Source organism: Octopus bimaculoides, chromosome 9, assembly GCF_046866305.1.
Source record: "Octopus bimaculoides isolate indiv1 chromosome 9, ASM4686630v1, whole genome shotgun sequence".
NCBI classification, from domain to species: domain Eukaryota; kingdom Metazoa; phylum Mollusca; class Cephalopoda; order Octopoda; family Octopodidae; genus Octopus; species Octopus bimaculoides.
Genome location: NC_142936.1, coordinates 39,230,973 through 39,258,107, shown reverse-complemented (window position 1 = coordinate 39,258,107; position 27,135 = coordinate 39,230,973). Strand labels below are relative to the sequence as shown.

The 27,135-nt window shown below is 34.9% G+C and overlaps 1 protein-coding gene across 5 annotated transcripts in view; it reads right to left on the bottom strand.

Annotated features, from left to right (window-relative positions):
* The window catches only part of LOC106869101 (endoplasmic reticulum aminopeptidase 1), a 1,176,109-nt gene that overhangs the window by 880,406 nt on the left and 268,568 nt on the right, over nucleotides 1-27,135 (bottom strand). For all 5 annotated transcript variants that reach the window (XM_089357447.1, XM_089357445.1, XM_052970645.2 and 2 more), the window contains exon 2: nucleotides 8,042-8,687. In XM_089357447.1, coding sequence (XP_089213573.1) covers nucleotides 8,042-8,607 — 566 coding nt within the window. In that variant the 5' untranslated portion in view covers nucleotides 8,608-8,687. The remainder of the gene's footprint in view (nucleotides 1-8,041; nucleotides 8,688-27,135) is intronic.

The following is a 27,135-nucleotide window of genomic DNA, read 5'->3' as shown; positions in this document are numbered from 1 at the left end:
TCAGTCTGTTTTACGATTTCAAACATCTCATAAGTGATTTTCATTCAGTTTACCCTGATGAGATTCTTACTCAAATATTTCCATAATATAAATTTTGGGGTTTGGGGCTTGAATTGAAACAATTGTAGGGATTATATTTATTTTTATATTATTATAATGATAATAATATAATACTATGCTAATAAATTAACATATGTCAGTTTAAACTCTCCATTTTCCTTTTATTATTGTGTATATATATATATATATATATATATATATATATATATATGTACACACACACATACATACATACATACACACATATTTATATGCAATAACAAATATATATGTACATAAAATGAAAATATGAAAATGAAGTAAAGGAGAAGGAAAATTAAATAAAAAGACACCCCATCTCTCTCTTGCCCAGTGAAAAAGCCATCCACCCCAGTAAAGTTAGCAGCTTGGGAATCCAAGAGTACTAGATGAAAATCTAAAGCATGATGCATTTTGGTGCAGTTGATAATAAAAATAGAATATGAAGAAGACAACTCCCACCTACCAGCAAAGGAGACATTTGGGAGAATGTCTTTATTTGAATTATTGAATGCACCTATAATAACGACTGCTATATCATCATCACCATTACTATATTCGTTGTTTTTTATTTTTCCTTTTCTTATTTGTCTTATTGGAAAAATTCACAATGATAAATTGGCTGGCTAATCTGATAAAATTTTTTCCGGAATACAAATAATTAGCTAGAGGAAATATACCTTAGAATGAAATTTTAACTAATTAAATGGCCAAGAGAAGGTGGCTGGTTGAAGCATGGTGGGCAGAGGAAGAAGTTGAGTTGAAGAAAGAAGCAATTGATTTTCATTATTTTCGCAATTTTTACAAAGGAAAAGAATACATAAAAAGACAAGAAAGACAGAAAAGAAAGCAAGAAAAAGACAAATGCAAATATTGATGAAAATAATAATGTTCATCTCTTTTAATGTTCAATTAATTTCTGGGAACCAATCCTTCTTTTCAATACTGTTTAATCCCCCGTAAACAATATTTGTCTGTATTATATATTTTTTCCTTCTTTTCTTCACTTGAGTTTCTTCTATTTCAAGTGTAGTTGTTTTGTTTCTGCTTTTCAGCAATATCTTGCTGTTCGGCTGTGAAAACAAAAGAGTACCAGGTTTCATATTTACTCTAACTACTCACTTATTATACAGTTCTATATTTGTATCTTGTTAGAGCCAATTTTGTGTTGCATTTCATTCTTCCGAGGTCAATAAGAGCCAGTAAGATACTCAAATCAATTCAATCAACAACAGATGTCTTCCTCAGAAATTCACCTTGTGCCATGTTAAACAATATCAAGAGTATTAAAGAGTATTTGCATAAGTATCTAAGACTATGAAAATGGTCATGAAGCCAAATAGCTAACCAAACACACTACTTGGTAAAGGGGTGCCAGGGACGCTTTCTGCATCAAAAATTTGCAGTTAAGTAGAGATAAATATAATTAAAACACCATAGTGAAGGAAAGAAATTTTCCCTATTCAATTTTTAATAAATTTGCATTTTAGAGTTGTCTAATTTTCATTTCATAAACAAAATTAATCATAAATGCTAATTATGCTTTGCTCCTCTCTGCAGGAGTAATTTTGATTAATTAATTATTTTTATTTTTTATTTTTGCGAAATGAAGCAGAAGGATTGAGTGGTTCACCACTAACCCTTTTAGCAGATTGCTTCTGAAGTGAATCATTAGCATTAAATACAGACCATGAGATATGGCTTATATCAAGCTACTTCCAGCTACCATGTCATCAAATGATGAACAGCTAAGATCTAAAGAAAATAATACAATAAGTATAAATTGGTTTGTTTAAAGATACAACGTATTTATTGTGACACTTGAAGCCACTGTTGACAGATAATTCCTCCCAAAACACCTGTTAGTATGATATGTGAGGTTACCAAAAATGGTCTGAAAATTTATTGTACCGGAAATGCAATCAATAAAACTGCATAACTTAATCTTAGTATGCAGAAATCAAAAACAAAAACAAAACAAAACTGGTTATTAATATGTCATATAATGGGAATTTTGGATTGCTAGGTCAAGATTTAATTGTATTCAAGGTGAGCATGAAACTGTTTGGAAACTACTGATAAACTGGAAACATTAGAACAACATTAAAAATTACAGATGAGAATGTATTAATTTCAACAATCTAAGCAAACCTGTCTTTATCAAAGTAAATACACTATTGTTAGTTCATAACTTTCTTTCCTCTAATAATGACATGCATGCCATATCTGTACATTTTATCTCCTTGAAAAACATCTGTGATGTTGTTTGTTGAAAATACCTATCTATGTAAAATCTGCAGGTATATATTGTTTTGCTTGTCTCATATATGTTGTACATATTATGACTTCAATTATAACTATCCTAACTTTCTAAACACATGCTGATTTTCTATATAACTGTTATTGATTTGCATATGTGCTTCTCCTGTAATTGTGTTGTAATTGTAAAACATATGTTTGTCAAATAATTGCAAATTACATTCTATTTATGATATTGTGAACATGAATAAATACCACTACTATATCCATTGTCACCAGCAGTTTGTTACACAGACTTAGAATAATTGGTTATTCTATAAATATATATATTATACAGTAGTACCATGGTTTTCGAACAACTCTGATTTCAAATAAATCGTGCTTTATATATACATGTATATATATATATATAAAGCACTATTCATTTGTGATCAGAGGCGTTCATAAACTGAGGTACTACTGTATTAAATAAATATGAGAAAGACAGGAGATAAAGTATGATTTATTCTTGATCAGAGTCGTTCGAAAACCAGGATTCTACTGTATATTATAAAAAGACAGATACTGAATCACTTGTATTATATTATGTAATAACTACACACAAACACACATTCACATATATATATACTGATGAAATGCATATAGTGATGTCTTGAATTATCCATTCTTATTTCTTTACCACCCACACCCACACCCACACACACACACACACACACACACACACACACACACACACACACACAAAATGTTTACATGGTTGATTCCAAAAAATGTGGATTCAGATTCAATGACATTGAGAGATACATTGGGTGATTTCTATTATAGCCCCAGGCCAACCAAAATCTTGAAAATGTATTTGGTAGACAAAGCTAAAAGAAGCCCACCATATAAGTATATATATATCATTTAATGAATATAGGTGTTATATGAGAGCTACTTCAATTTCCATGTTCAGGCAGTGCAGTAATCAGACAGGCTTGTATAGCATACCATGCATGATCCAGCCAGCATTCAAGCTCAAGAATATGAATCATTAACATACTGTGCATGGTATGCTATACAAGTCCCATCTGATTACTGCACTGAGCATGAAACTTGTAGCATTTTACATATAGTTCCTGTACTCATTAAATGATACTGATCTCTCACTGGATGAAGAAATCTTTTCTGATCTTAGCAACAAGCAAACAATACACTACATATATATAAATACGTGTGTGTGTGTGTGTGTGTGTGTGTGTGTGTGTGTGTGTGTGTGTGTGTGTGTGTGTGTACGTGTGTGCATGCATGTGCATATGTATGTCTATATATGTGCACATGTGTATTTGCTTATATTTGTGCTTCTTCAAAACCTCCTGAGCTACAAACAGTGATTTTGTAATTTCCCACATCACCCAGTTAGTGGTTTGGCAAGCCACAGAATGCATCAGCAAATGTTTTGTTTTCTGATCTCTGTAAATCGCAGCAGTTGCTTCTAACACCAAGGGATTGGTTGGTGTCTCAGCTAAAGAAGTGGAAATTATGATGAAACACTAATGTCTAATTATTTCCTTTGGAACATGTGTGTTGTTTACATGTCTTGTCTATAGGATGATGATGTTTTCTGATATAATATTCAATAGCAAAGAGCCATGTCTATCAATATATGTATGTATGTCTATGTATGAGCATATTAAGGTTTTTAAACACAAGAGGAAACTAACACTTAATATACGAGGTCATTCATTGATCTATTTAAACAAATATCTTGGTCACTTCTCAAGTTTCATACACTATCAGCTTTCTTATATATATATGGAAAAAACAATACAGGATATGAGGAGTTCACAAGCTGCAGAATAAGACATTCACTCTCATCAACGAAATTCATGAATAAAACTTGATAGAGGATACCCAGAACTCCTTACCCATGTTACAGATGATAATGATTGTGTGTATTCGTGTGTATGTGTGTGGTTGAATGTTTGCATGTATATATGCGTGATTATTTCCATCAATTTAACATCCACTGCAAATTTTTCTATGATCGGATACCCTTCCTATCACCAACCCTTACTTGTTCCCAAACAAAGGGACTGCTTTTCCATGGTGAGGCAGTTTTTCAAAGAAAACTAGAAATGAATGACACTGCTTGTATGATAGTGACACTCATTTACCAGCACACTATGTTAGGTGACATAACCACATACACACATATGTTATGGCTCTCAGTTTCCACCTATAAAATCCACTCAATGCTTTGGCCAGTCAGAGACTATCGTATAAGACATTTGTCCAAGATTCCATGCAGTAGTACTGAACCTGAAACTATATGGTTTACAAAAGAATAAATTAGAACATAATCATGTTTTTAATATAAAGTCTAAAAGAAAAGCTATGTGTATATATATATATATATATATATATCATCATCATCATCATCATCGTTTAACGTCCGCTTTCCATGCTAGCATGGGTTGGACGATTTGACTGAGGACTGGTGAAACCGGATGGCAACACCAGGCTCCAGTCTGATTTGGCAGAGTTTCTACAGCTGGATGCCCTTCCTAACGCCAACCACTCAGAGAGTGTAGTGGGTGCTTTTACGTGTCACCCGCACGAAAACGGCCACGCTCGAAATGGTGTCTTTTATGTGCCACCCGCACAAGCCAGTCCAGGGGCACTGGCAACGATCTCGCTCGAAAATCCTACAGGAGCCAGTCAGGCGGTACTGGCAACGGCCACGCTCAAAATGGTGCATCTCATGTGCCACCCGCACAAGAACCAGTCCAGGGGCACTGGCAACGATCTTACTTGGCTTGCCGGGTCTTCTCACGCACAGCCCATTTCCAAAGGTCTCGGTCCGTAGTCATCGCCTCGGTGAGGCCCAATGTACGAAGGTCTTGCCTCACCACCTCAGCCCAGGTCTTCCTGGGCCTACCTCTTCCACGGGTTCCCTCAACTGTTAGGGTGTGGCACTTTTTCACGCAGCTATCCTCCTCCATTCTCACCACATGTCCATACCAGCGCAATCGTCTCTCTTGCACGCCACAACTGATGCTTCTAATGTTCAGCTTTTCTCTCAAGATACTTACACTCTGACGGGTATTCACATTGACATTACACATCCAACGGAGCATACTGGCTTCATTCCTTGCGAGCTTACGTATGTCCTCAGCAGTTACAGCCCATGTTTCACTGCCATGTAGCATGGTTGTTCGTACGCATGCGTCATACAGTCTGCCTTTTACTCTGAGTGAGAGTCCCTTTGTCGCCAGCAGGGGTAAGAGCTCTCTAAACTTTGCCCAGGCTATTCTTATTCTAGCAGCTACATACTACTGTTGATTTCTTTAAATAACCTACCCAGTTATTACACATACCAACTAAAACATATCAACATTTTCCCAAACACTATTATTAAAAGAAACTTTGATGCACTCAGCACATCTCAGCATCCTGTTTTGCAACTAATCTGAATATCACAGTAACATTACTAAACTCTCTAAATGTCTTAAACAGTTTTCACCAAAATATACTTCATCTAGTTAAATACAAATCCTCTTCCCAAATATCAACCTCTGTACCACACATCTGATTACCACCACAATTGTTCAACTCTTTGATAACAATCTAATTCTTTTTATCTCAACACACACACACACCACACACATAAAAAAAAACTTCTGGCACACTTCAAATGGGCCCAGTCATATCAATTTTGCTAATAAATAGAATCACAGTGTTCAGAATTCAATAACATCACAATTACTCTGTGTGTGTGTATGTTAATGTGTATACATTCAGCAAAATATAGATTTGTCTAATTGACATATCCCACAAGTCAATGTAAAAAGTACAACTTCAGCTTCACACTTTGAAGTAGCCAATTTAAAACTGAGTTACAGCAAATTTTTGAAGTCCACACAATACTCCTAGGAAATACCGTTATGTAAAATATGAAACTCAAAGACAAACGTCCAACATAAAAATAAAGACATAGACATCACTGTATGGTTAAGAAGGTCACTGCCCAACCACATGATTTTTGATTTAGTCCCACTGGGCAGCATTTTGGACAATGTTTTCCGGTACAGACTCAGGTCTGTGGATAAATAGATGGAAACTGAATAAAATCTCATCATAATTAAATACACACACTCACACACATACGCATGTATGTATATATATGGGCATAGAATGGGAACCTTTCAGTTTCTCCCGATTAAATTCCTTCACTAGGCCCAGGGTTATAGTAGAGATACTTGGCCAAGGTACTGAACAGTGGACTGAGGTCAAACCAAGCAGTTGAGAAATGAACTTCTTAATCACACAGCAATGCCCGTCTTCCTGTTGTACTGTGGTTAACATTTCCAATGCTCAAAGAATTTGTCTACTCATTGGTAGATGCTCTATGGATGAGGTACTTAACATAAGAAAGGCAGCCTCATACTAATCCTCAGACACAGACTATAACCAAAACAATAATGACAATTGGTGGACGCTAGATTGAGACTAAATAATTTAGAGTTAGTGTCTATTTATGGCTTGTAGGTATATTGAGACAATCTAAAGCAGGGGTTGCCAAAGGGGTCCAAAGAACCTTTTAGGGGTCGGCAAGGAATTACAGGGGGTCGATGATAGCCAAGGGGTCAAATGGGGATCTTCGTGTGAAAGACCAGCTCACCCAGATGAACTGCTTGAAATATTGAGTCAGCACCATGCTCATCCCTCACATTGATGTTGTCAGTTTCAATGAAAGATTTTCCAGCAATATGTGTTTTTCACATTTGCTAACTGTGAAAACATTTTCGTAAAAATTGAAAGTTTAATACTCATACATGTAGTTTTAAATGTAAAAAGTGTGTCATCTTCAATAGAATTTCTTAATTTGTCATACATATATATTTTAGCTAACATTTTAATTGCCAGCATCAGTACCTGGCATGCGTTTAAGATATGGTATGGTAAGGTAGGGTATTAAGATATTTTAAATGAGGAGGTAGTGGTCGATGTAGAAGGAGAAGGGGTTAAAGGGGTCGATGCAAAAAGAGAAGCAGCTAAAGTGGTTGATGCAAAAGGAGAAGTAGCTAAATGGGGTCAGTGGTTGAATAAGTTTGGTGACTGTTCTGTCCAGAGATGCAATGAAACGTTAGTGACAAATTTAAACTCATTATGAATAATTAGTTCAATAACTTTGTCACTTGATCAGCCACTGCTGTCTTATATTTTCACAGCAAGTAACAAGTGTAAGCCCAACATGCTTGCCTCTATTGTAGCCACCTCTAAAATTTACTGATATATAGAAATGGACTGGTGAGTAGAGAGAATATAGTGTGTCAAAACTGTTACTCTCAACATCATACAATTAATCACTGCATGTAAGAGAGTATAGATTGTTCCTCAGTTACAAATGAGCAGAGTATATTTGGATGGGAGATCTGTGAGGTGCTTTTAATTTTTCAACCAATTACTGAAATGCTGCAACAACTTTTTAAGTTGCAATTCATTTGGTAATACACCTCCTGTTCTAGAATGTAGTATTGCCCTTCGCACACATCTTTACAATTCTGAAAATTTTATATCAACTAATCAAATAACATGAAAAAAAACAAAAAACAATTTTAAGCCAAATTAGATGTAGCAATTAGATATAACCCTAGAAATGAAGAGAACTAACACATCAGCAAACTTTAATGTTATTTCTTCAATAACTGAAATATCTTACCTTGTTGATCCATCTTCTGCTGTATAACTGCTCAGATAAAATCCAACCATTCCAGTTTGCAGACGTGACCGAAAATAAATGATGATATCAAATATTTCTTCCTCTTTAAGGAAGCGGTCAAGCTTTATATAAAGCATACTACCATTCTTCTGTTGAATCAAATCAGCGGATCTTAATTTTGAATTGTTGTGTGAATGAATAACCAGTTCAGTTATGTTTTGTGTGTTGTGCAAAATAATGAAGTTTGTAGAAGAGACCGCTCTGCAGGTAATTGAGACATTCCCAGTTACCAGACTTGTGGTAAGGTTAGGATGGATAAATATTGAATAATGTAATGGTAAAACAGATTTTGGAAGCCATACACCACTCCATGGGAAGTTTGTATCAGTTTCCTCTGTATTGCTATCTTCTGCTTTCTCACTACCACTGCTGTTAGACAAAAGATCATTTGGTGGTGCCTGAACAGAAGCTATGTTACATTTTTGGCTATCTGGACGAGCAAATGAAGCAATAAAAGCAACTGCTAGGATGACAATACCTAGTAATACACCAACTGTGAGAGCCATTTCTTTGCTGCAGATTACTTGTCGACAGCGCTGTGTTCCAGAAGGTTCATAAACAGCTCTTTTATTCTTAGCATTAGCACCTACAATGAAAGAAAAACAGGAATAAATTATTGCAATTTATTGGAGATAAATTTAATGAGACATATAATGGTTAAATGGGAAAATTCAAGTGTTTATTGGTTTCATATTTATATATATTAGACAAATATTATTCATACAGATGGGAAAAATTATATGCACATGAATTTTCAGGTATGTTTGCACACTTATGTGCATCTACACATAGTGGCATGCACATGGGTATATATAAATGTATGTTTATTTGTGCATGGGTAGGTTTCATGAACACTTAAGTAAACATGTACGTGTGTGCATATCATAAGGTGCAGCCATGGCTGCTTGATTTAGAAGTCTGTTCACGAGCATATGGGGTTTATAGTCTGAAGTTGAGTAATGCCTCATGAGTAAAATGCGATAGATGGAAACTGTTAGGACTCCTATTGTACGTTTGTGTTAGTGTATGCATGTGTGTGCATACGTTTATATCCACATCTTCCAACTGATGCTATTCCGCTTGTCATGACATTGTCTATATGCCTCATGAACATAGAGTCCACCTGTTCAGTGGTTTGTGTGAAGCTGTGGAACAAAGTAGCTTGAAAACACAATGAGCACAGACACCAAGAAAGGCACATGGCTGTGAACCTCAAGAGGTTCACTAAACCCATGCCAGTCCTGTAAAAGTGGGCACAAATATATCATCAACATCATCATCATTTCATGTCCGACTTCTACGCTGGCATGGGTTGGATAGTTTGACTGGAGCTGATAAGCCCCACTGTATGTTTTGGCATGGTTTTTATAGCCGGATACTCTTCCTAATGCCAAATACTTTACAGAGTGGAGTGGGTGCTTTGTACGTGGCACCAGTACCAGTGAGATCTGCTTTGGCATAGTTTTTATGGTTGGATGCCCTTCCTAATGCCAATAACCTTGCAGTATGAACTGGTTGTTTTTTATATGGGACCAGCACCAGCAAGGTCACCAAGTTGCAAGACAAAGATTCATTGAGAGGGGTTGGTACTCAAGGTTGTTGCTTTGTGCCAAGTGAGGAGAGGTGATATATAGACAGAAATAGGTGTCTCACTGTAGAGGAGATACATCGTTACCCCAATCAGGGTAAGAAAGAGCAAGGGAGAGAGAGTAAGGGAGAGAGAGCGCAAGAATGAGAGAAAGCGAAAGTAAAAGAGATGGTAGCAATGTGCCACAACATACTCTCAAAGTTTAAGGATGTGACAATAGAGGATTGCCCAGTGTGTGTGCTAGGGAGTTCACCTGAATGTAGAAGGTGGGAAATTGGGGAATGCAGTAACTGGTGAAACCCAAGGATTTGCACAGTGGAACAACAGAATAATAACAACAAAGTTGACGGAGCAGAGAGAATAGGACTGGGTAGCAAGAGTGGAGAGGGAGAGATAAGCATAGTGCATGAGGAAAATGAAAAGAGTTACCCCCTTAAAAATCCCAGCATGTTCTTTCTTTCTCTTGTTATATTGTTATACCAGTGGAACTTTGGACATAGATGAATTCATCAGGAAAAACACAAAGTGACTGTTATCCAAGTTGATTAGTGAAATTTAATTATTGGATGATTAATCTACAAATGTTTTACTTCGACTATGGTTGTAAATAAAAAAGTACAAACAGTGAGATAAAGGTGCTAAAAACACAGAGGATGTGTGAACTTTGGAAAGAAACAAAACAGGCACGACCCACTGAATGTATAATGTTAGTGTGCATGAACAATGAGGCACAGCTGTAAGAAATACTGTATATAAGAGGAGTCAGTTTAGAGTGCAACAGAGATAGCTATGCTGATATGGATATGTTATGCATATAGATGAGGACAGATGAGTAGAAAAGGGGTAGAAAGGCGCCAGTAGAAGAGGGAGACTAAGGAAGACAGAGAAAGAAATGGTGAAGTTTAATCACTGGATGTTGAATCTCAAAGGAAAGCAATCAGTTGCAGGGTGTTTTCCTCGAGAAGACCCATCCAATCCATGCAAGCATGAAAAAATGGGCATAAAAATGATGATAAGGATGAGGAGGATAATAATGAGGATGATGATGATGACAATAGTGATAATGATGATATTTTATCCTAATATTTTCAATAATACATGTCACATGTGTAATATGTTAATGCATTTCAAAAGGATTTCTAAAGAATGTTTGAAATAACTTAATGAACCCTACAAAACTAAAAACCAAATCAACTTTCTAAAATTAAATTACACTGATCTAATGCACATGTTAGTTATACAAAATATACACAATTTTGTGACTCTTCTTTATCTTTTATTTCTTTCACTCCTCAAACAGCAGCCATGCTGGTGAACCACCTTATAGAATTTTAGTCAAATAAATCGATCTCAGCACTTGTTTTAAAACTTGGTACTTATTCTATTGGTCTCTTTTGCCAAACTGCTAAGTTATTGTGACATAAATAAATCAGCACCAGTCTTCAGGTTATGGTTGGGAACAAACACACACATACACACACAATGGGCTTCTTTCAATTTCCATTAACAAAATTTAGTTACGTGGTATGGTCAGCGCAAGGCAATAGTTAGAAGCATTTGCCTAAGGCACCACAAAGTAGAACTGAACCCAGAACCTTGCAGTTAGGATACAAACTTCTTACTACACTGCCACACTTGCAACTATGCACCTCATTGCATATGCCTTCTACTGAAATCATACGTTAATATTTAATCTGATATAAGATGCATACACTATGGTATTAAGGTATGTATATCATATAGTATTAAAACATATATTATAGTATTTATATGTGTGTGTGTGTGTATTTACAGTTAGATATCTTTAATATTTTCATTAAATTTTTCTATTTTCATTGAAGATTCCATTTTGAACAGAGCAGTATTAAAATGTATTAAAAGCGAATTTTTACTAAATCTGACTAAACAAACACTAAATAAATTATATAAGTTATTGGTTTCTGGGCACTATTGACTTTTCATGGTCCCAAATTGTTTTACACATTTTTTGGTTTATTACTGGAAATAATGCTGCTGATTTTAATGACTTCTCTGTTTCATTATTTAAACTACATTTTAGCTTCTTTTTTTTTATTTACAAATACTGGTGTTGAATTTAATGACTTGTGTGGAAAACTTTGAGTCATTATTTGACTTTCTGAAGTTAAAAGTAATATACAAAATAGAATGCCAATCTGCTACATATATCTCTATCAAATTACAGTGGTCAAATAACATTATTCCAGCAAATGTTGTTGTAGCACCTTTCACATAACTGTTAAAATATATTCTTGGTTGCAGGCAATTTAGAATAATTTATGGTTTGATATTCATTTGAAAAAAACAGATGTGATGTATTTGACCACATTTTACAGCATTTGAGGATAGAGGATACTGTTTAATCTTCCTTCTTGTAATAGATTTTTGTAATTGTTAGTAAACAGTCAAAGAATAACTTGTTATAGTTTGAATAACTTGTTATAGTTTGAATAACAAAACGGAAAAAGCAAAGAAAATTGGAACCATGAAAAGTCAGATGTTCTTATAAAATTATATTTAAAAATTGCACATTGCGTTCTGTTACAAAATAAGAAAATCAAGGTAAAACTGCCATTTCACTTTTTTTCAAAGATTTGAGATGTCATTTGTTTCAATTTATTCAAGATGAAGACATTATTACAAATGCAATTAAAACACCTGTCTGTGGCGGGGTGTGCGTGTGTGGGTAGCATCTGAATTTAAAATATTGTGCAGAAGGGAAAGTATCACTCATATTTCTTTTACATCCTCCAGCTCCCTTTCACTTTTCTTTCTTCTCCTGCACTGTCTGTTTCTTACACTATCTTATACTTTCACCCTATTTCTTTGTTATTCAAGCCCTCTCATTCTCTGAAGCGAAGGAGGGAGAGAGGGAAATAAGGAGATAAAAGAGTGTCAAAACTAGTTCTTTATTAGTCAATAATAAAGTAAAGGAAATTGAAATGTTTGTAAGATTAAAAAACCAATAACTAAAATAAAGATAAGGCCCCCATGGCTTTCATTGGTCAGCAAGCAGATCAAACATGTATTATACAATACATACACATATATATATATATATATATATATATATATAATATATATATATATATATATATATGCATGTAAACATATACAGACACACACATATACACACAAACACACACACGTTTGTGTATAAATATATACATATATGTATACATATACATATATACACACACATATATATATATATATATATATATATAGATAAATATACACAGACATGCAGGAAGTAAATAGACACCTTTAATATTCAAAATTTCTGATCTACGCGTTTTAATATATTTTCAGCGGTGTAGAATTTGCAATGTAATTATTCTTTTTCATTCCAGGTACCATTATATTAGGTTGTCAAGAAAGTTCTTGTGGTTTTTAACCTTTAAATTCAGGTGCACATATCTCGGCTCAAACAAAACTTTATTAATCAAAATAAACACCATCAGAATCAACACGCTTTTGACAACGCGAAACAAGTTTACTTATGTCAGTAGCATAAACATCCTGCGTTCTGGTGCCAATGAAGTCGTTGAAGGCGTGTTTGGCATCGACTTGGTTTTTGAAGCATTTCTCACGCAGGAAGTTGTTGCGATGCTTGAAAAAGTGGTAGTGGTAGGCGAGAGGTCTGGTGAGTATGAGTATGGCAGAGTTTCGTAGCCCAAATCGTTCAACTTCTGCAGGGTCAGTTGTGCAATGTGTGGCCGAGCGTTGTCATGGAGAAGAATTAGTCATTTTCTATTGACCAATGCTGGCTGTTGTTGTCGAAGTTACTTATGCATTTCATCCATTTGCTGACAATACTTCTCCACTGTAATGGTTTTGCCTGGATCCAAAAAACTGTGATGGATGAGACTGGCCGCAGACCACCAAACAATCACCATGACCTTCTTTTGGTGCAACTTTGGCTTCAGGAAGCACTGTGGAGCTTCGTCAGCATCCAACCACTGAGCTGAGTGTCGCTGGTTGTCGTAAAAAATCCACTTTTCATTGCAAGTCACAATCCGGTCAAGAAATGGGTCATTCTTGTTGCGTAAAAGAAGGGAAGACACTTCAAAATGGCACCCATTTCTCAAGTATTTTTGTTTTTCCAATCTCTTTCAAGTGGTTGGAAATTGTTGTATACATTATGTCTAATTCAGAAGCAAGCTCTCGAACAGTTGTGCGTGGATTGGCTTCGACTAAGGCTCTTAGTTGTCAACATCTGATGGTCAACCACTACACTTATCATCTTCAAGACTCTCGTCACCGATATAAAATTTCTTGAACCACCATTGTGCTGTATGTTCATTAGTGGTTCCTGGGCCAAATGCATCGTTGATATCGTGAGCTGTTTCAGCAGCTTTTCGGCCTAGCTTGAACTGGAATAAGAAAATTGTGCGAATTTGCTTTTTGTCCATGTTGTATTCAACATTCTGGAAAAAATGGTCTAATTATTCAAAAAGTAAAAGAGTAACACGATTAGATAGAGCGCAAAACAGGCTTTAAAATGATATATAAAATCAAAGTAATTTAATGAAAATTAATTTGAAAATACGTCATTTAAAACCAAAATTTAAAATTTCACAAGAACTCTCTTGACAATCTAATATTAAACATTTGCAAAAAGCAACCATACCAGGCACAAAAAATTCAGCAGAACTGTCAGATTTTCAAAGAGGTCATATTGTTGGGCAATCTGAGGCTGGTCTTAGCCAGCAAAAAAATGCCGAAAATCTTCAAATTCCCCTTGCTACTGTTAATAGAATTATAGTGCAATTCAAAAGCCAAGGAAAAGTATCAACAGATTCTCATTCCAGCTGACCTGAGCCCTTGGAAAGGAAGCTTCATTGTTTGAAGAGAATTGTGGAAAACGAGCCCCGGTTCGAAGGCTTCTGACATTGCAAAACAGCTAGAAGTTAGTCCAAGAATGTGTGTTGCATATCTGCATAAGGTTGGGTATTATGGATGAGCAGCTAGAAGAAAACCTCTCCTTCAATAAATTAATATCATGTAAAAAAAAAAAAAGAAATGGGCTAAAGAGATGTCAGAAAAATCCAGCTCATTTTGGGATAGAGTGATTTTCTCAAATGAACCAAGATTTGCATTTTTTCAGACAGCAGACGTGTTTGGGTCAAGAATCTGATTTGAAACGACTCCAACCAACTGTGAAAAATGGCAGTATCTCTGTAACAGTATGAGGAGCTGTCACCAGCAATGGTTGTTCTGAGCTGATCGAATGTGTTGTAACCATAAACTCTGAAAAATACATCGTAATACTTAAGCAAGGACTACTTCCGATGTATTCACATGGAAGATGGGACTCCATGCCACACAGCGAAAAGGAATCAAAAACGGCTGACTAAAAAGGGGATTAAAAAGCTTCCTTGGCTGAGCCAATCTCCTGACATGAACCCAACTGAAAATCTTTGGAGCATACTAGATAGAGCTATACAAAAAACTCAACAGAAACCTAAATCTAAAGTTGAATTGTTTTGATTGTTGCGTGAAAAGTGGGCAGCCTTCTGGCTTGCCAGGCCTCAGTCAAATCATCCAACTCATGCCAACACAGAAAGCGGACGTTAAACGATGATGATGATGATGATGATATATATGCACATATACACACGCACGCGCATACACACACATATACACACACACACATATATATATATATATATATATATATATATATATATATATATATATAACTTATAAATAAGGGCAAAAGAAAAATTTCTATGCCAAATATGCCAAGAATAGACTTTAAATTGTCAATAACCACATATAATTAATTCATCACTATAAGCACATGTCTCGAAGCAAGTTGACAGAAATTTCTAAAAATTTTTTATATGTGGTTATTGACAATTTAAAGTCTATTCTTGGCATATTTGGCATAGAAATTTTTTTCTTTTGCCCTTATTTTTAAGTTGTTTATTATTTTCACCCTAAAAGGTATTTTATAATATGCTGGCCACTGATAAATTTTTTTGAAAATTTTATCATATATTATATATATATATATATATATATATATATATATATACACATATACAGATACATATACATATATACACATATATATATACACACACACATACACATACACACACACACATACAGGGTGCGATGGGTAAATTGTTGCCATTTTATATTGTTAATTTCTCACATGTGCATTGGTTTTGATTTTGTTGACTACACAATATAATAGGGTCAGTTGAGCACTGTTTGTGAGAATAACTGCACCATCACACAATTTACTGTGCCAGAAATTTGGAAAGGACATGTTGTGTTGCTTGGCATTTGAGCCAGAATCTCCAATTCAAATATTTCAGAGTGTTTGGGTGCAATCTCAGATGTAATGCGAGTGATAAAAATCAAACATCCAGTCATCATCATGGTATATAGAGTGATCACTAGTGATGGTGATGTTATGCCTCTATTCATTTTCCCACAAGGCATCAGACTCAACACGGAGGCCTGCATCAAGTGCCTGGAAGAGGTAGTGCTGCCCTGAGTCAAGAGGGTTGGTGCTAGAAGACCCTGTCTGTCAAAAGGTCTCTACAGCATGTCACACAAGCAGGAGAACTCAGTCATGGCGGTCAAACAATTTCTGTGACCACATCACCCCTAACATCTGGCCACCTAACTCCTCAGACTGCAGCCCACTTGATTGTTATGTGTGGAGCACAGTTGAGTGAGAGACCAACAAAGCTCCATGTAACACCACAGATGAACTGAAGGTAAGGATTATGGCAGCATTCACCAACTTAAACAAGGAGACCATCCAGAAGAGTTGCAGGAGATTCCAAAGCCAACTGGAGGCCATGGCTGAAGCCAATGGTGATTTTATGGAATAAATTTACGTTTTAGTATTTTAGTATTTTATTGAACCCAAAATCACGTAGTTAGAAAATAAACTTCTTAACCACACAGCCTAGCCTGCATCTATGTGCATGTTTGTATGTATGATTTATTTTCTGGGCAACTCTTTTAAACATGGCCTTACCCACGACCTTCTCATCAATGGACCACACTACTGCTGAAGCCATAAGCTTTACAGCTTTTACTTTTGTTGATGTTGAAAATGATAGCATTCCTTCCATCTGTTTTTCTTTTTTTCACTGAAAACCTTAGAATGTCTTTATAGAGTGATAAAAATTACATTTTTGTGAACAATCTGTGTCTGCATGATCTTTGATAAAGCTTCGTTTTTGTCATTAGTGAAGACTTTTCTTATGGAATAATTTAGGAAGAATTTCATGTGTCTTGGTATTAGGATTCCTGCTAGAGTGAATTTTTTTGGTAGGCTTCTTTGTTAGTGTTTCTATGTGCATATATTTGTGTGAGTTTGAAATATGTTTTGATCATGATTGAAATGTTTCTAAATATATTTTTGTGTATGTATTTTGTATTTAATAAGACCTACTATATCAATTATTTATGAGTAGATAACGTTGCCAAAGTATTTTGTTAAGTATGTGTGTTTACATATGCATTCAACATCACTGACCTTTCCCCATTTGTTGGCAAACTCTTACTATAAAAAAAGCATCAACATTTGCTGAGAGATTCATTTCTATCAGTGAACAGCAACTAAATATAGTTGTTTATGCACACAAGTCTCTCCAGTTCCATAACTTATCTTAGGTTAAAAAATGGTAAATGAATTCTTTGACATCACAAGGGCATGCTACTATGGAATGGAGATTTATCTAACTATTAAAGCTTGAGTGAGGAATTCAAATACCTATGAAATCCATTAGAGGTGTACTTGGTGTAAGAGCCTAGCCATCTCCCAAAATATGAGATAAAATCAGAAAAAAATATAATTAGCACCTTAAAAATTGCAACCTAAAACAATCAGCTAAGCAAACCTAACCAATTATATTGACATAATATCATAATAATACCCCACCATTGAGAATGAAAACCTTAGCAGTATAAGCCAGAGAAACTCTTCAATTTCATCACACAAAATGATTTAATAAAGCTACACCATTCTATAAAGAAGCCATAAAGCCTAGTTGATTCAAAGACAAACTAAAATATATACCTCAAAATTCACAAACAAGCTAAACAAAAACAATAACAACACCATTTGTTTAATACTCTTAACTCTCTCAGGCCTGGGGCCCTGTGTCTAACTTTGCCCTCCATTTGGGTTCTTGAGTAAAAAAAATAAATAGTTGCATACACAGCTCAAGAATAATGATTGCTAATGAACAGAATTGCAAAACGAATTAGAATAACAGTAATAGACCTATCTCTCAACTACCACATTAGTTCACCAAAATTGCTTCTTTCTTCATCACTTTTACTAGTTTGTCTGAATCACTCGCATTGTCTGCATAAGCGTAAACTCTTCATCCACGGAATAAATATCAACAATTTCCACAACTGTAAAAAGTCTAGGCTTTGCTCATTTACCAGAAAAAGTATTGGGCTCTTCATATGCTTGTTTCATCACAAAAACAATTTTTTCATTTAAAAGCAAAAATAAACAACAGCTATGGGGGGCATCATTAACAACGAATAATAATCACACTTGACTACAAAGCATCATGGTCAGTTGTCTAATTCTAGTATTTTATCTTCTTTTTCTATGATTATTCATTACACTTAATAGCAATATGGTAGAGATTACATTTTAAGCTGTTCTGCAATACCAGTGACACTGTGTGATAGAGTTAATACACTCTTCAGACTAAATGCAAAAATAGGTGTAGTATATATGCCTTCCAGCACCAATCACTGAACACATCCTAACAACATAAATGCCACAAACTATGCAATAGGAATAATACAAAAGTTAGCTGCAGCTGAACAAGACCCATAAAACATAATATACAATAATCTAATAGCAACATGGGAACCCACTGTGAAGGTAAGTTAATGGTATTGGGCTCACATGCGTTAGGCTGTGGATTGGGTAGTGCATTGTGTTCTTGAGTATTTCATTTAATGGTTAATCCATACACTCAGCTGAAAATGTGTACTAAAACAATTTTGTGGGATTAATATTGTGACTGGCATTCCATTCAGTGGGGAGACTTGTACTCACAGCCTAAACGCTTTGAAAATCAAACAAATTCTGGCCTCACAAGCTAAAACAATCAAGAAATAAACACACAGGCACAAACCTATGCAACTGCACAATAACACAAACATGCTTATAATGTAAAAGCTTCCTAAAAATAGCTGACAAAGCAACAATGTTAAAAGAAGGACAAACCAATAAACAAAACAACCTCAGCACATTCACTGGAGCCCTCAAAGACACATACACCATGCACACATACATAGTGGGATATAAACACAGAAAACACACCAAATGAAACTTCTCACACTACAGACACCAAAATAAATTCATTTTGAAAAATTATATTGTGAATGTCAATCAGGATAAAACAATCACAAAGAGCCAAAACTATCATACCCCAGCCAAATATATATATATATATATATATATATATATATATATATTATATATACTTTGCCATAAATACATACCGGCAGTTTCAAAGAAACAAATAAATATATGCCTTGATAAAAAAAATGTCATCCATAAAAGTTGAACCACATACAAACACACACTCACAAGCATCAACAAAGATATCCACAGAAGAAAAATCACTCAAGCAAGAATCCTAATACCAGTACACATGAAATGCTTCACAAATTTTTCTATAAATGAATACCTTCTCTAATGAAAACATAGACTTGACAAATATAACAATAAATAAACATTCTTTGCAAACAAATAGCATTAATGAATTTCACAAATAAATCCAACAAGAAAAAATATCTCCAAAACCTCAGGAGAAATAAACAAATTGTAATATAAACAGTTAAACACACCCCTAACCAACAAATATAAATAAACGTTTACTATAAAAATAGCTAATATAGAGCACAAAATCTTTTGCAAAAAAGAAATCAATCTACAGTCACTAAAAAGACATCACACCATCACTATTGAAAATAAATGAATGACAAAACTGTGTTGTAATAGTTCACCCCTGCAGATCACCATGGCATGAAACTGGAGTCATGAGATAAATCGCATAGTTGAGTCTGTATTAAAATTAAAGAAAATTTTCAGATCTGGAAGTGAAACTTAGAATCAAGGAATCCCAAAAGAAACTTAGCATTAGTGACAAGAAAGAAGACAGAGTACTGAGTGCATCAGGAAAACTGTCATACTCAAAATGCTGAAAGGGAATAGATAGCAATCCTATTGCTGAACCTAGTTTAGAGTATTAATGCATGTATGGTATAGCAGACTTACAAGTAATCTACAGAGGTGGTAGACTTTGAATGCTAGGAGGTGGACATAGGCAATAAACACTAAGTTCACCTGAGAAACCGATTCTCTTAACTGGACTGAAGGCACTTAAAAGCATTTGATAGTTTCTGTTACCTTGGTTATCTAATTTGCAGTGGAGTAGGTGTTCCAAAACTTTTGTAATCAAATATCAACAGGCTGGAAGAAGTTCAAGGCGTTATTACTTTTGCTGGCTACATAGGATTTTCGATGAGGGTGACAGACAATTTGAATGATACATGTGTATGGACTATGATGCTGTATGATGATAAGATGTAGGCTCTGCATGCAAATGATTTTTGAAAACGAGAATTTAAGTAAATGAGCATGCTTTGTTGGATGTATAATGTCAGTATGCATAAATGTAGGTCTACAAATGAGCTGAGAGGGAAATTAGGAATAAGAAAAATCAGATGTAATACACAGGAGAAGACTGTGCTGGTCTAACCACGTTATGTGTGTAGAAAATAAACTTTGAATAAAGAAGTGTGTGGCACTCAAAATTTATGGAATTAGTGGAAGAGAAAAACTTAAAAAGTCACAGAACAAAGAGGTGAAAACTGATCCCATGGTGTTGAGCTTCATATAAGAAATGACAACAACCCAATCTCTAATCCAATAGTTCCAGCTAAGTCTATATTTACTGCCTTGCCTGCCTTTTGATACCCTCTCATTCTCATTCTCCTCCTGCTTATCTTTCCCTCTTACTCTCACTCCCCTATCCACTTTATTATGCTTGTGTAACTAAAGATGGTATGCTCCTGCCCTCTGCTACTCTCCTACTACTATACTCTGTTTCTACTATCATTTTGTCACCCACTTCATCCATGAATTTTATTTCTTCATTGTCATCAATCTCTCTATTATTCCTCTTGAATAAATGAAAATAACATGGCAAGAACACTTCATTATTATTGGTTACAAGGCAATCCTACAAGGCTGGTGCTAAGATAAAATGCATATATTATAACTGCTGTAAACTGTTTGGCTAATAAGCAAAGATAATGCAGGGTCAGAAGGACACTTCTGTCTTTCAGAAGACATAGTCACATGTCTAGTACTGGTGCCTCGATAAAATGCACCCAGTGCACTCTGTAAAAAGATTTGTGTGAGGAAAGGAAACAGCCATAACAAAACTAAAAAAGATAGGGACAAAAATGCCACGATACTCTAACACATTTTGCAGGTAAATGCCTCTGGATAAGAACTCATGCAGATCATAACCCTTTTGACCCACACTAGCATGGAAAGTAAACATAATACAGTGGTTGTAATGATGATGGGATGATGCCTGATGATGATGATATATAACAAATTTTGCATTGTTTCTGTTTATTAAATTCCAGTTGCAAGGTACTGCTCAACTTATGGCTGTAGTAGAAAACATCCAAAGTGCCACACATTGGGATCAAACCAAAAACCACTTGGTTATGAAGTAAACTTCTTAATTACACAGATATGGCTGCATCCAAAAAAATCATTAACAGAATTTACACTAAGAAGCTAAATCATATATGTGCTGTTTCTTTCCTTTTCCTTGGCAAATGAACTATTTGTGGCACTTGTCTCTCTATTTACATCTCTGCTAGAGTGTCTCACTTTTAGATCTTATGTTATGTATTTCATCTAATCAAATCTCACCCAAACTGTATCCTTTTTTGCTTATGAAAATACAAAGTGAATATTATCACACATGATTTTGAGAGATTCAACAAAGATATTTCCAATTAATTAACAAGAAAAAAAAATTATAATGCTCTCAGAAATTTTATTAAAAAATACAAAGTTTTGTAAAGAAATATATTTAACAGATTAAGAATTAAAAAAAAAGTAAATAACAAAGAAAAATAAATAATGAAAAAAAGTTATCAGCTTATATCTTGAGATATAAATATCAGAGTAAAATATAGACAATTCAACTATAAATTATATTTGAAAAGAAATAATTACTGTTCCAATATATTCTCTGCAACAATACACACAGAATAACTAAAATTGGCAAATGATTGGCAAACACTAAAATTAATATGAAATATTACATCCAGAATGCCGCCAGCTAGCCTGAATGTTGGAACTAGTAAAAGAGAGTTATTTTGAAAGATTAAAACAGTCGAGAGAACTTGAGCCAATAAGAGAACTTGTACATGGTCATTCACCCTGTTAAAAATAGCAGTCAAACTATCAGATCACATTGTTGTATCTAATGAAAGAAAAGGCATATGCTAGGTAATGTAATTTGATATACCCCAAGAAGAGATGGTTCTAAACACTAGAAAGCCTTTAATCATTGGTCTGATTGATCAAGGTATACTCAGGGTTAAAAGCCAACTAACAAAAAACCAACAAGAAAAACATTTGCAGAAACATTAAAAAAATGATTTACAAAATTGACTGTTGCAAAAAATGAGACATCAAAAGTTTTAAATAAATATAATTATAATGAATCCGAATAAAATAACGAAAATCATAAATAAGTATATTTCACATTGTCATTCCCACCAAAGTGGACAAATTGGCATCCCTAAACCCAAGCACTCATATCATCATCATCATTTAAAGTTTGTTTTCCATGTGGGCATGGGTTGGGTGGTTTGACAGAAGCTGGCAAATCAGGGGATTGCCCCATGCTCCACTGTCTGTTTTGACATGGTTTTTACAGCTGGATACTCTTCCTAATGTCAACCACTTTACAGAGGGAAAGGCAGATTGTTTGATGCCTGCATGCAAACAGCTATGCTGCATGGCAGTGAAACATGGGCTTTGACAGCTGAGGACATGCGTAGGCTTGAAATAAATGAAGCCAGTATGCTTCGCTGGATGTGCAATGTCAATGTACATGTTCAACAGTGTGTAAGTATCTTGAGAGAAAAATGAGGAATAAAAGGCATCAGATGTGGTATGCAAGAGAGATGACTGTGCTGGTATGGTCATGTGGTACATATGGATGAGGACAGCTGTGTAAAGAAGTGCCGATTTCTAACTGCGGAGTGAACTTGTGGTAGAGGTAGACATGAGAAGACATGGAACGAGGTGGTGAAGCATGATCTTCGAACTTTAAGCCTCACAGAGGCAATGACTAGTGACCAAGACCTTTGATGATGTGCTGTTTGGGAGGACCTGTCAAGCCAAGTGTACCCATGCTGGTAGTATGTAAAGAATACCTTTTGAGTGTTGGGCCTCACGGAGGAAAAATGGCTGAGTACCTATCGAGTGTTGAGCCTCGTGGAGGCAATGTGGCTGAATTTCTTTCAAGCGTTAGGCCTCACAGAGGCAAAGTGGTTGAATTCCTTTTGAGTGTTGGGATTCATGGAGTCATTAACCAAGACCTTTGGCATTACGTTGTGCTTGAGAAGAAGACTCATCAAGCTGAGCAAAATAGCAGTTGTGGCAGATACTGGTGTCACACAAATTGGTACCTGTGCCAGTGGAACATAAAAGCACTCTGGTGTCATGCAAATGGCACCTGTACTCGTAGCATATAAAAGCATCCATTACACTCTCAGCGTGGTTGGCATTCGGAAGGGCATCCAACCATAGAAAACCATGCCAAATCATGTCATACCAGCATGCCAGCCCGGTCAAACCATCCAATCCATGCCAGCATGGACAACAGACGTTAAAAGATGATGATGATGTGTGTGTGTGTGTTTGTGTGTGTGTGCATGCATGCGCATGTGTGTCTGTGTGTTTGTGCATGCATATGATGCTGGTAATACTTGTGAAAATTCCACAGTTATTTTTCAAAGTTTATGGAGACAGTGCAACATGGGGAGATAAATAGATTTCTTGTTCATGAGCTACGTATTACTTTTGTAAAAGGTGCTTCGTTCTACAAAAGGTGACTACTTTTGTTTAAAAGTCATTGTCAGTTGCCTGAAAAAGGATTCTGAATGCAGACTGACAAAGTAAAAGTAATGATTTAAACTCTAGGTTCACAAAGTTTGTATGTCTTCAAAGTTTTTTATAATTTTTTTCTAAATTATAAAAATTACAGAAGCATATTGTTCATCTGGATAATTTTTCAACATAGATAAATATACAGTCATATCCAAATTCCTCTGTATTACATCGCTGGCCTCTACACTAATCTAGCTTTGTTTTTCTCTTCCCACTTTTCACTACCATTTCGAGGATGTAGTGACATGAAAAGTAAGTACATAAAGTGCCAAAAAGCAAGAGGTCATACATAGTAGGTTTGTATATTGAAAATATAGCATAGGAAGGTTGGTTAAGCAACAAGAGTTAAAGGTTGTTTCTTTCATTATTGTTATTGATGAATACATACCCAATAACAATGAAATCAAAAGTGAGCATTATGTGTACCCACTTGCAGAAATAAAAAATAAAAATGAATGGAAAGAATGAAGGAAAAAGAAGAAAAGCAAGATATAATATATCTTTGTCATTTCGTAGTTTTCTTGTGAATGGCTGTCTAGTCAGTATTTGCAGTTTGTCCTCTCTTCAATTAAGAAACAAACAAAAGACAAAATACACAAATGCACAGCAACTTGAAAGATAAGAAATATTATCGTAATGGTATTAATAAAATATAAATTTAAAAATTATATTAACTACAAGACTTAAAAGATAAGAAATATTATTAAGACGGTAATTAGAATTTTAAATATTATATCAAAAATTAAATTAAAATCGATGTGAATTATGCATGTGTTGTGCAAACATTTGATGGAGGTGTATAAAATGCATGGCATATGAGTTTCAGGAAAATATAATACAAATATTTGTACATTTAGTTTCCATCAAACTTGTGATAACAGATACAATGACTTTCATTTTTACAGCAGTCATGTGAGTTTTCACACTCACAAAAAAGTCCATTGAAAATGCTATAATGATCTCTTTTACACAAGTTAGATGTTCATACTTATTGGAAGGTGAGGATATAAGTATACGAGTAGCTGCATGTACATCAGAAGTATATTATAAATTTTCTCAAGGAATGTCAATGAGAATTAAATTGAAGGTTTTGAAGTTGATATATTTTTTGGTATGGGTATTATCTATTTGGATGAACTGTAATATCTATTGGGTGAACTACTAGCTCATCTACAAGTTCCCCCCGACCTACTCTTTTAAAAACCTACCCTACCCAAACCAACCTACACATTCACCTACCTGTCTACCCACTATCCATCTACGTGTGTGTACATGTGTGTGTGTGCATATCAATAACTAAATAACTGTACTTCCTTGTTTATGTTTTCATGTCTGTGACCAAATTTATTCCAAAACACAAAAGTACTTTATGCACACAAACATACACACACATATGCTCAGGTGTGGGTGTGTGGTTAAGAAATAAGCTTTGCAATAACCTGATTTGGGGTTCAGTTCCTCTGTGTGGCACCTTGGGCAAGTGTTTTTTACTATAGCCTGAGGCCAACAAAAGCTTTGTCAGTAGATTCAGAAGATGAAACAGAAAGAAGCCTGTCGTGTGTGTGTGAGTGCATGTGAGTGTATGCACACGCATATGTATGTGTGTGCACATGGCAGAGGGTAGGTAGGTTTGTAGGTAGGTAGACATGGACAGACAAAGATACAAAAGAAAAAAAGCATGTGTGTGATGTTCATATATATATATATATATATATATATATATATATATATATATATATACACACACATACAAAAATGCATTTATAAAAGAATTCCAACGTCAATATTTATGGATGTTAAGATGAATGAATTTATCAAGCAGTAAAGATTTAGGAAGAAAAAGATCAGAATAAATCACCCCTGGTGTTATAACCAACCATGAAAGTAGTAAATCAGTTCAAAACTACACACCTAAAAATTAACAGATTTTGAAACAAACAAAAGTCTTAGCGTAAAACTTACACAGAACCAAATAATGGTAAAACATAAAATAAACACCGACTTCTTAAAATCTTTGATACTCTTCAAAACTTCTTTTTGTTTTCAACAGTTAAATTTCTCTCTCTTTTTCTCTCACCCTGTCTCTTTTTTTTTTCTTTCTCACTTCTTTTCTGACTGTTGCTCTTTCTATAATGGTACTCACTCCTTTTTCTTTGTCTATCCTACCATTAAATTTATTCCAGCATAGAAAAACAAAGATGATGATAATGATGGTGGTGATGATCACTCAATCTAACCATCAATTCATTCTACCTCCCAAACTAATATAATGGAATTTCTAAAGCCATTACAAAAAAAAAAAGCAGAACAAAGGAAAATGTAATATGTTTGTATGTTTCTTTTTCTGGTTGCTGCCTAAATACATTTTATCATCATCGCAATAATATCGTAATACTAGTACTAATAATAATAATCCTTTCTGAAATTTTGAGGGAAGTGGTAAGTTGATTACATCAACCCCAGTGCTCAACTGGTCCTTATTTTATCAACCTGAAAGTACGAATGGCAAATGTGATCTCAGCAGAATTTGAACTCAGGAAGTAATGACAGACGAAATGCTGCTAAGCATTTTATCCAGTATACTAACATTTCTGCCAGTTCACCTCCTTGATAATAATGATAAAAATTATAATCGTTGTGCATGTATTGTGCATATGTTTGTGTTTGTGTGTTCGTCTTTGTGTGTTGTTTGCATGCATGTATGTACCACTGTCTCCTTGTGTGTGCATGTCTGAGTGTGTTTGTGTGTGTGTGTGTACGAGATTTGGTGACTATGTATTATGTCTGTATGTATGGATGTGTATCTCCATATATGTGGATGTGTGTCTCCATATGTGTCCTTGTGTGAAGTGAAGTGTGTGTGTATATGGTCATGTGTTTCAGTTTTTATTTGTGTATGTGTGCTTGTCTATTCATATTACCTATGTACCTATCCGTCTATGTCTATCTGTTTACATTCATATCCATTTGCTCACATACATGTACATATACATATATGTACACACACACACACACATACATCGACATAATAGCCCACTAATTGTGGATATGGAGGTATGATTACCTACTATATTAGCCAAGACTGGGCAACCAGAGATAATATGATTCATTGTTTCTTGTCGATCTCCACATATTCTGCAGTTACTTGTTATGCTTCTTTTCATTCTATGTTTTTGGTAATTTCTGGTGGGGAGGCTTTGGTCTTGT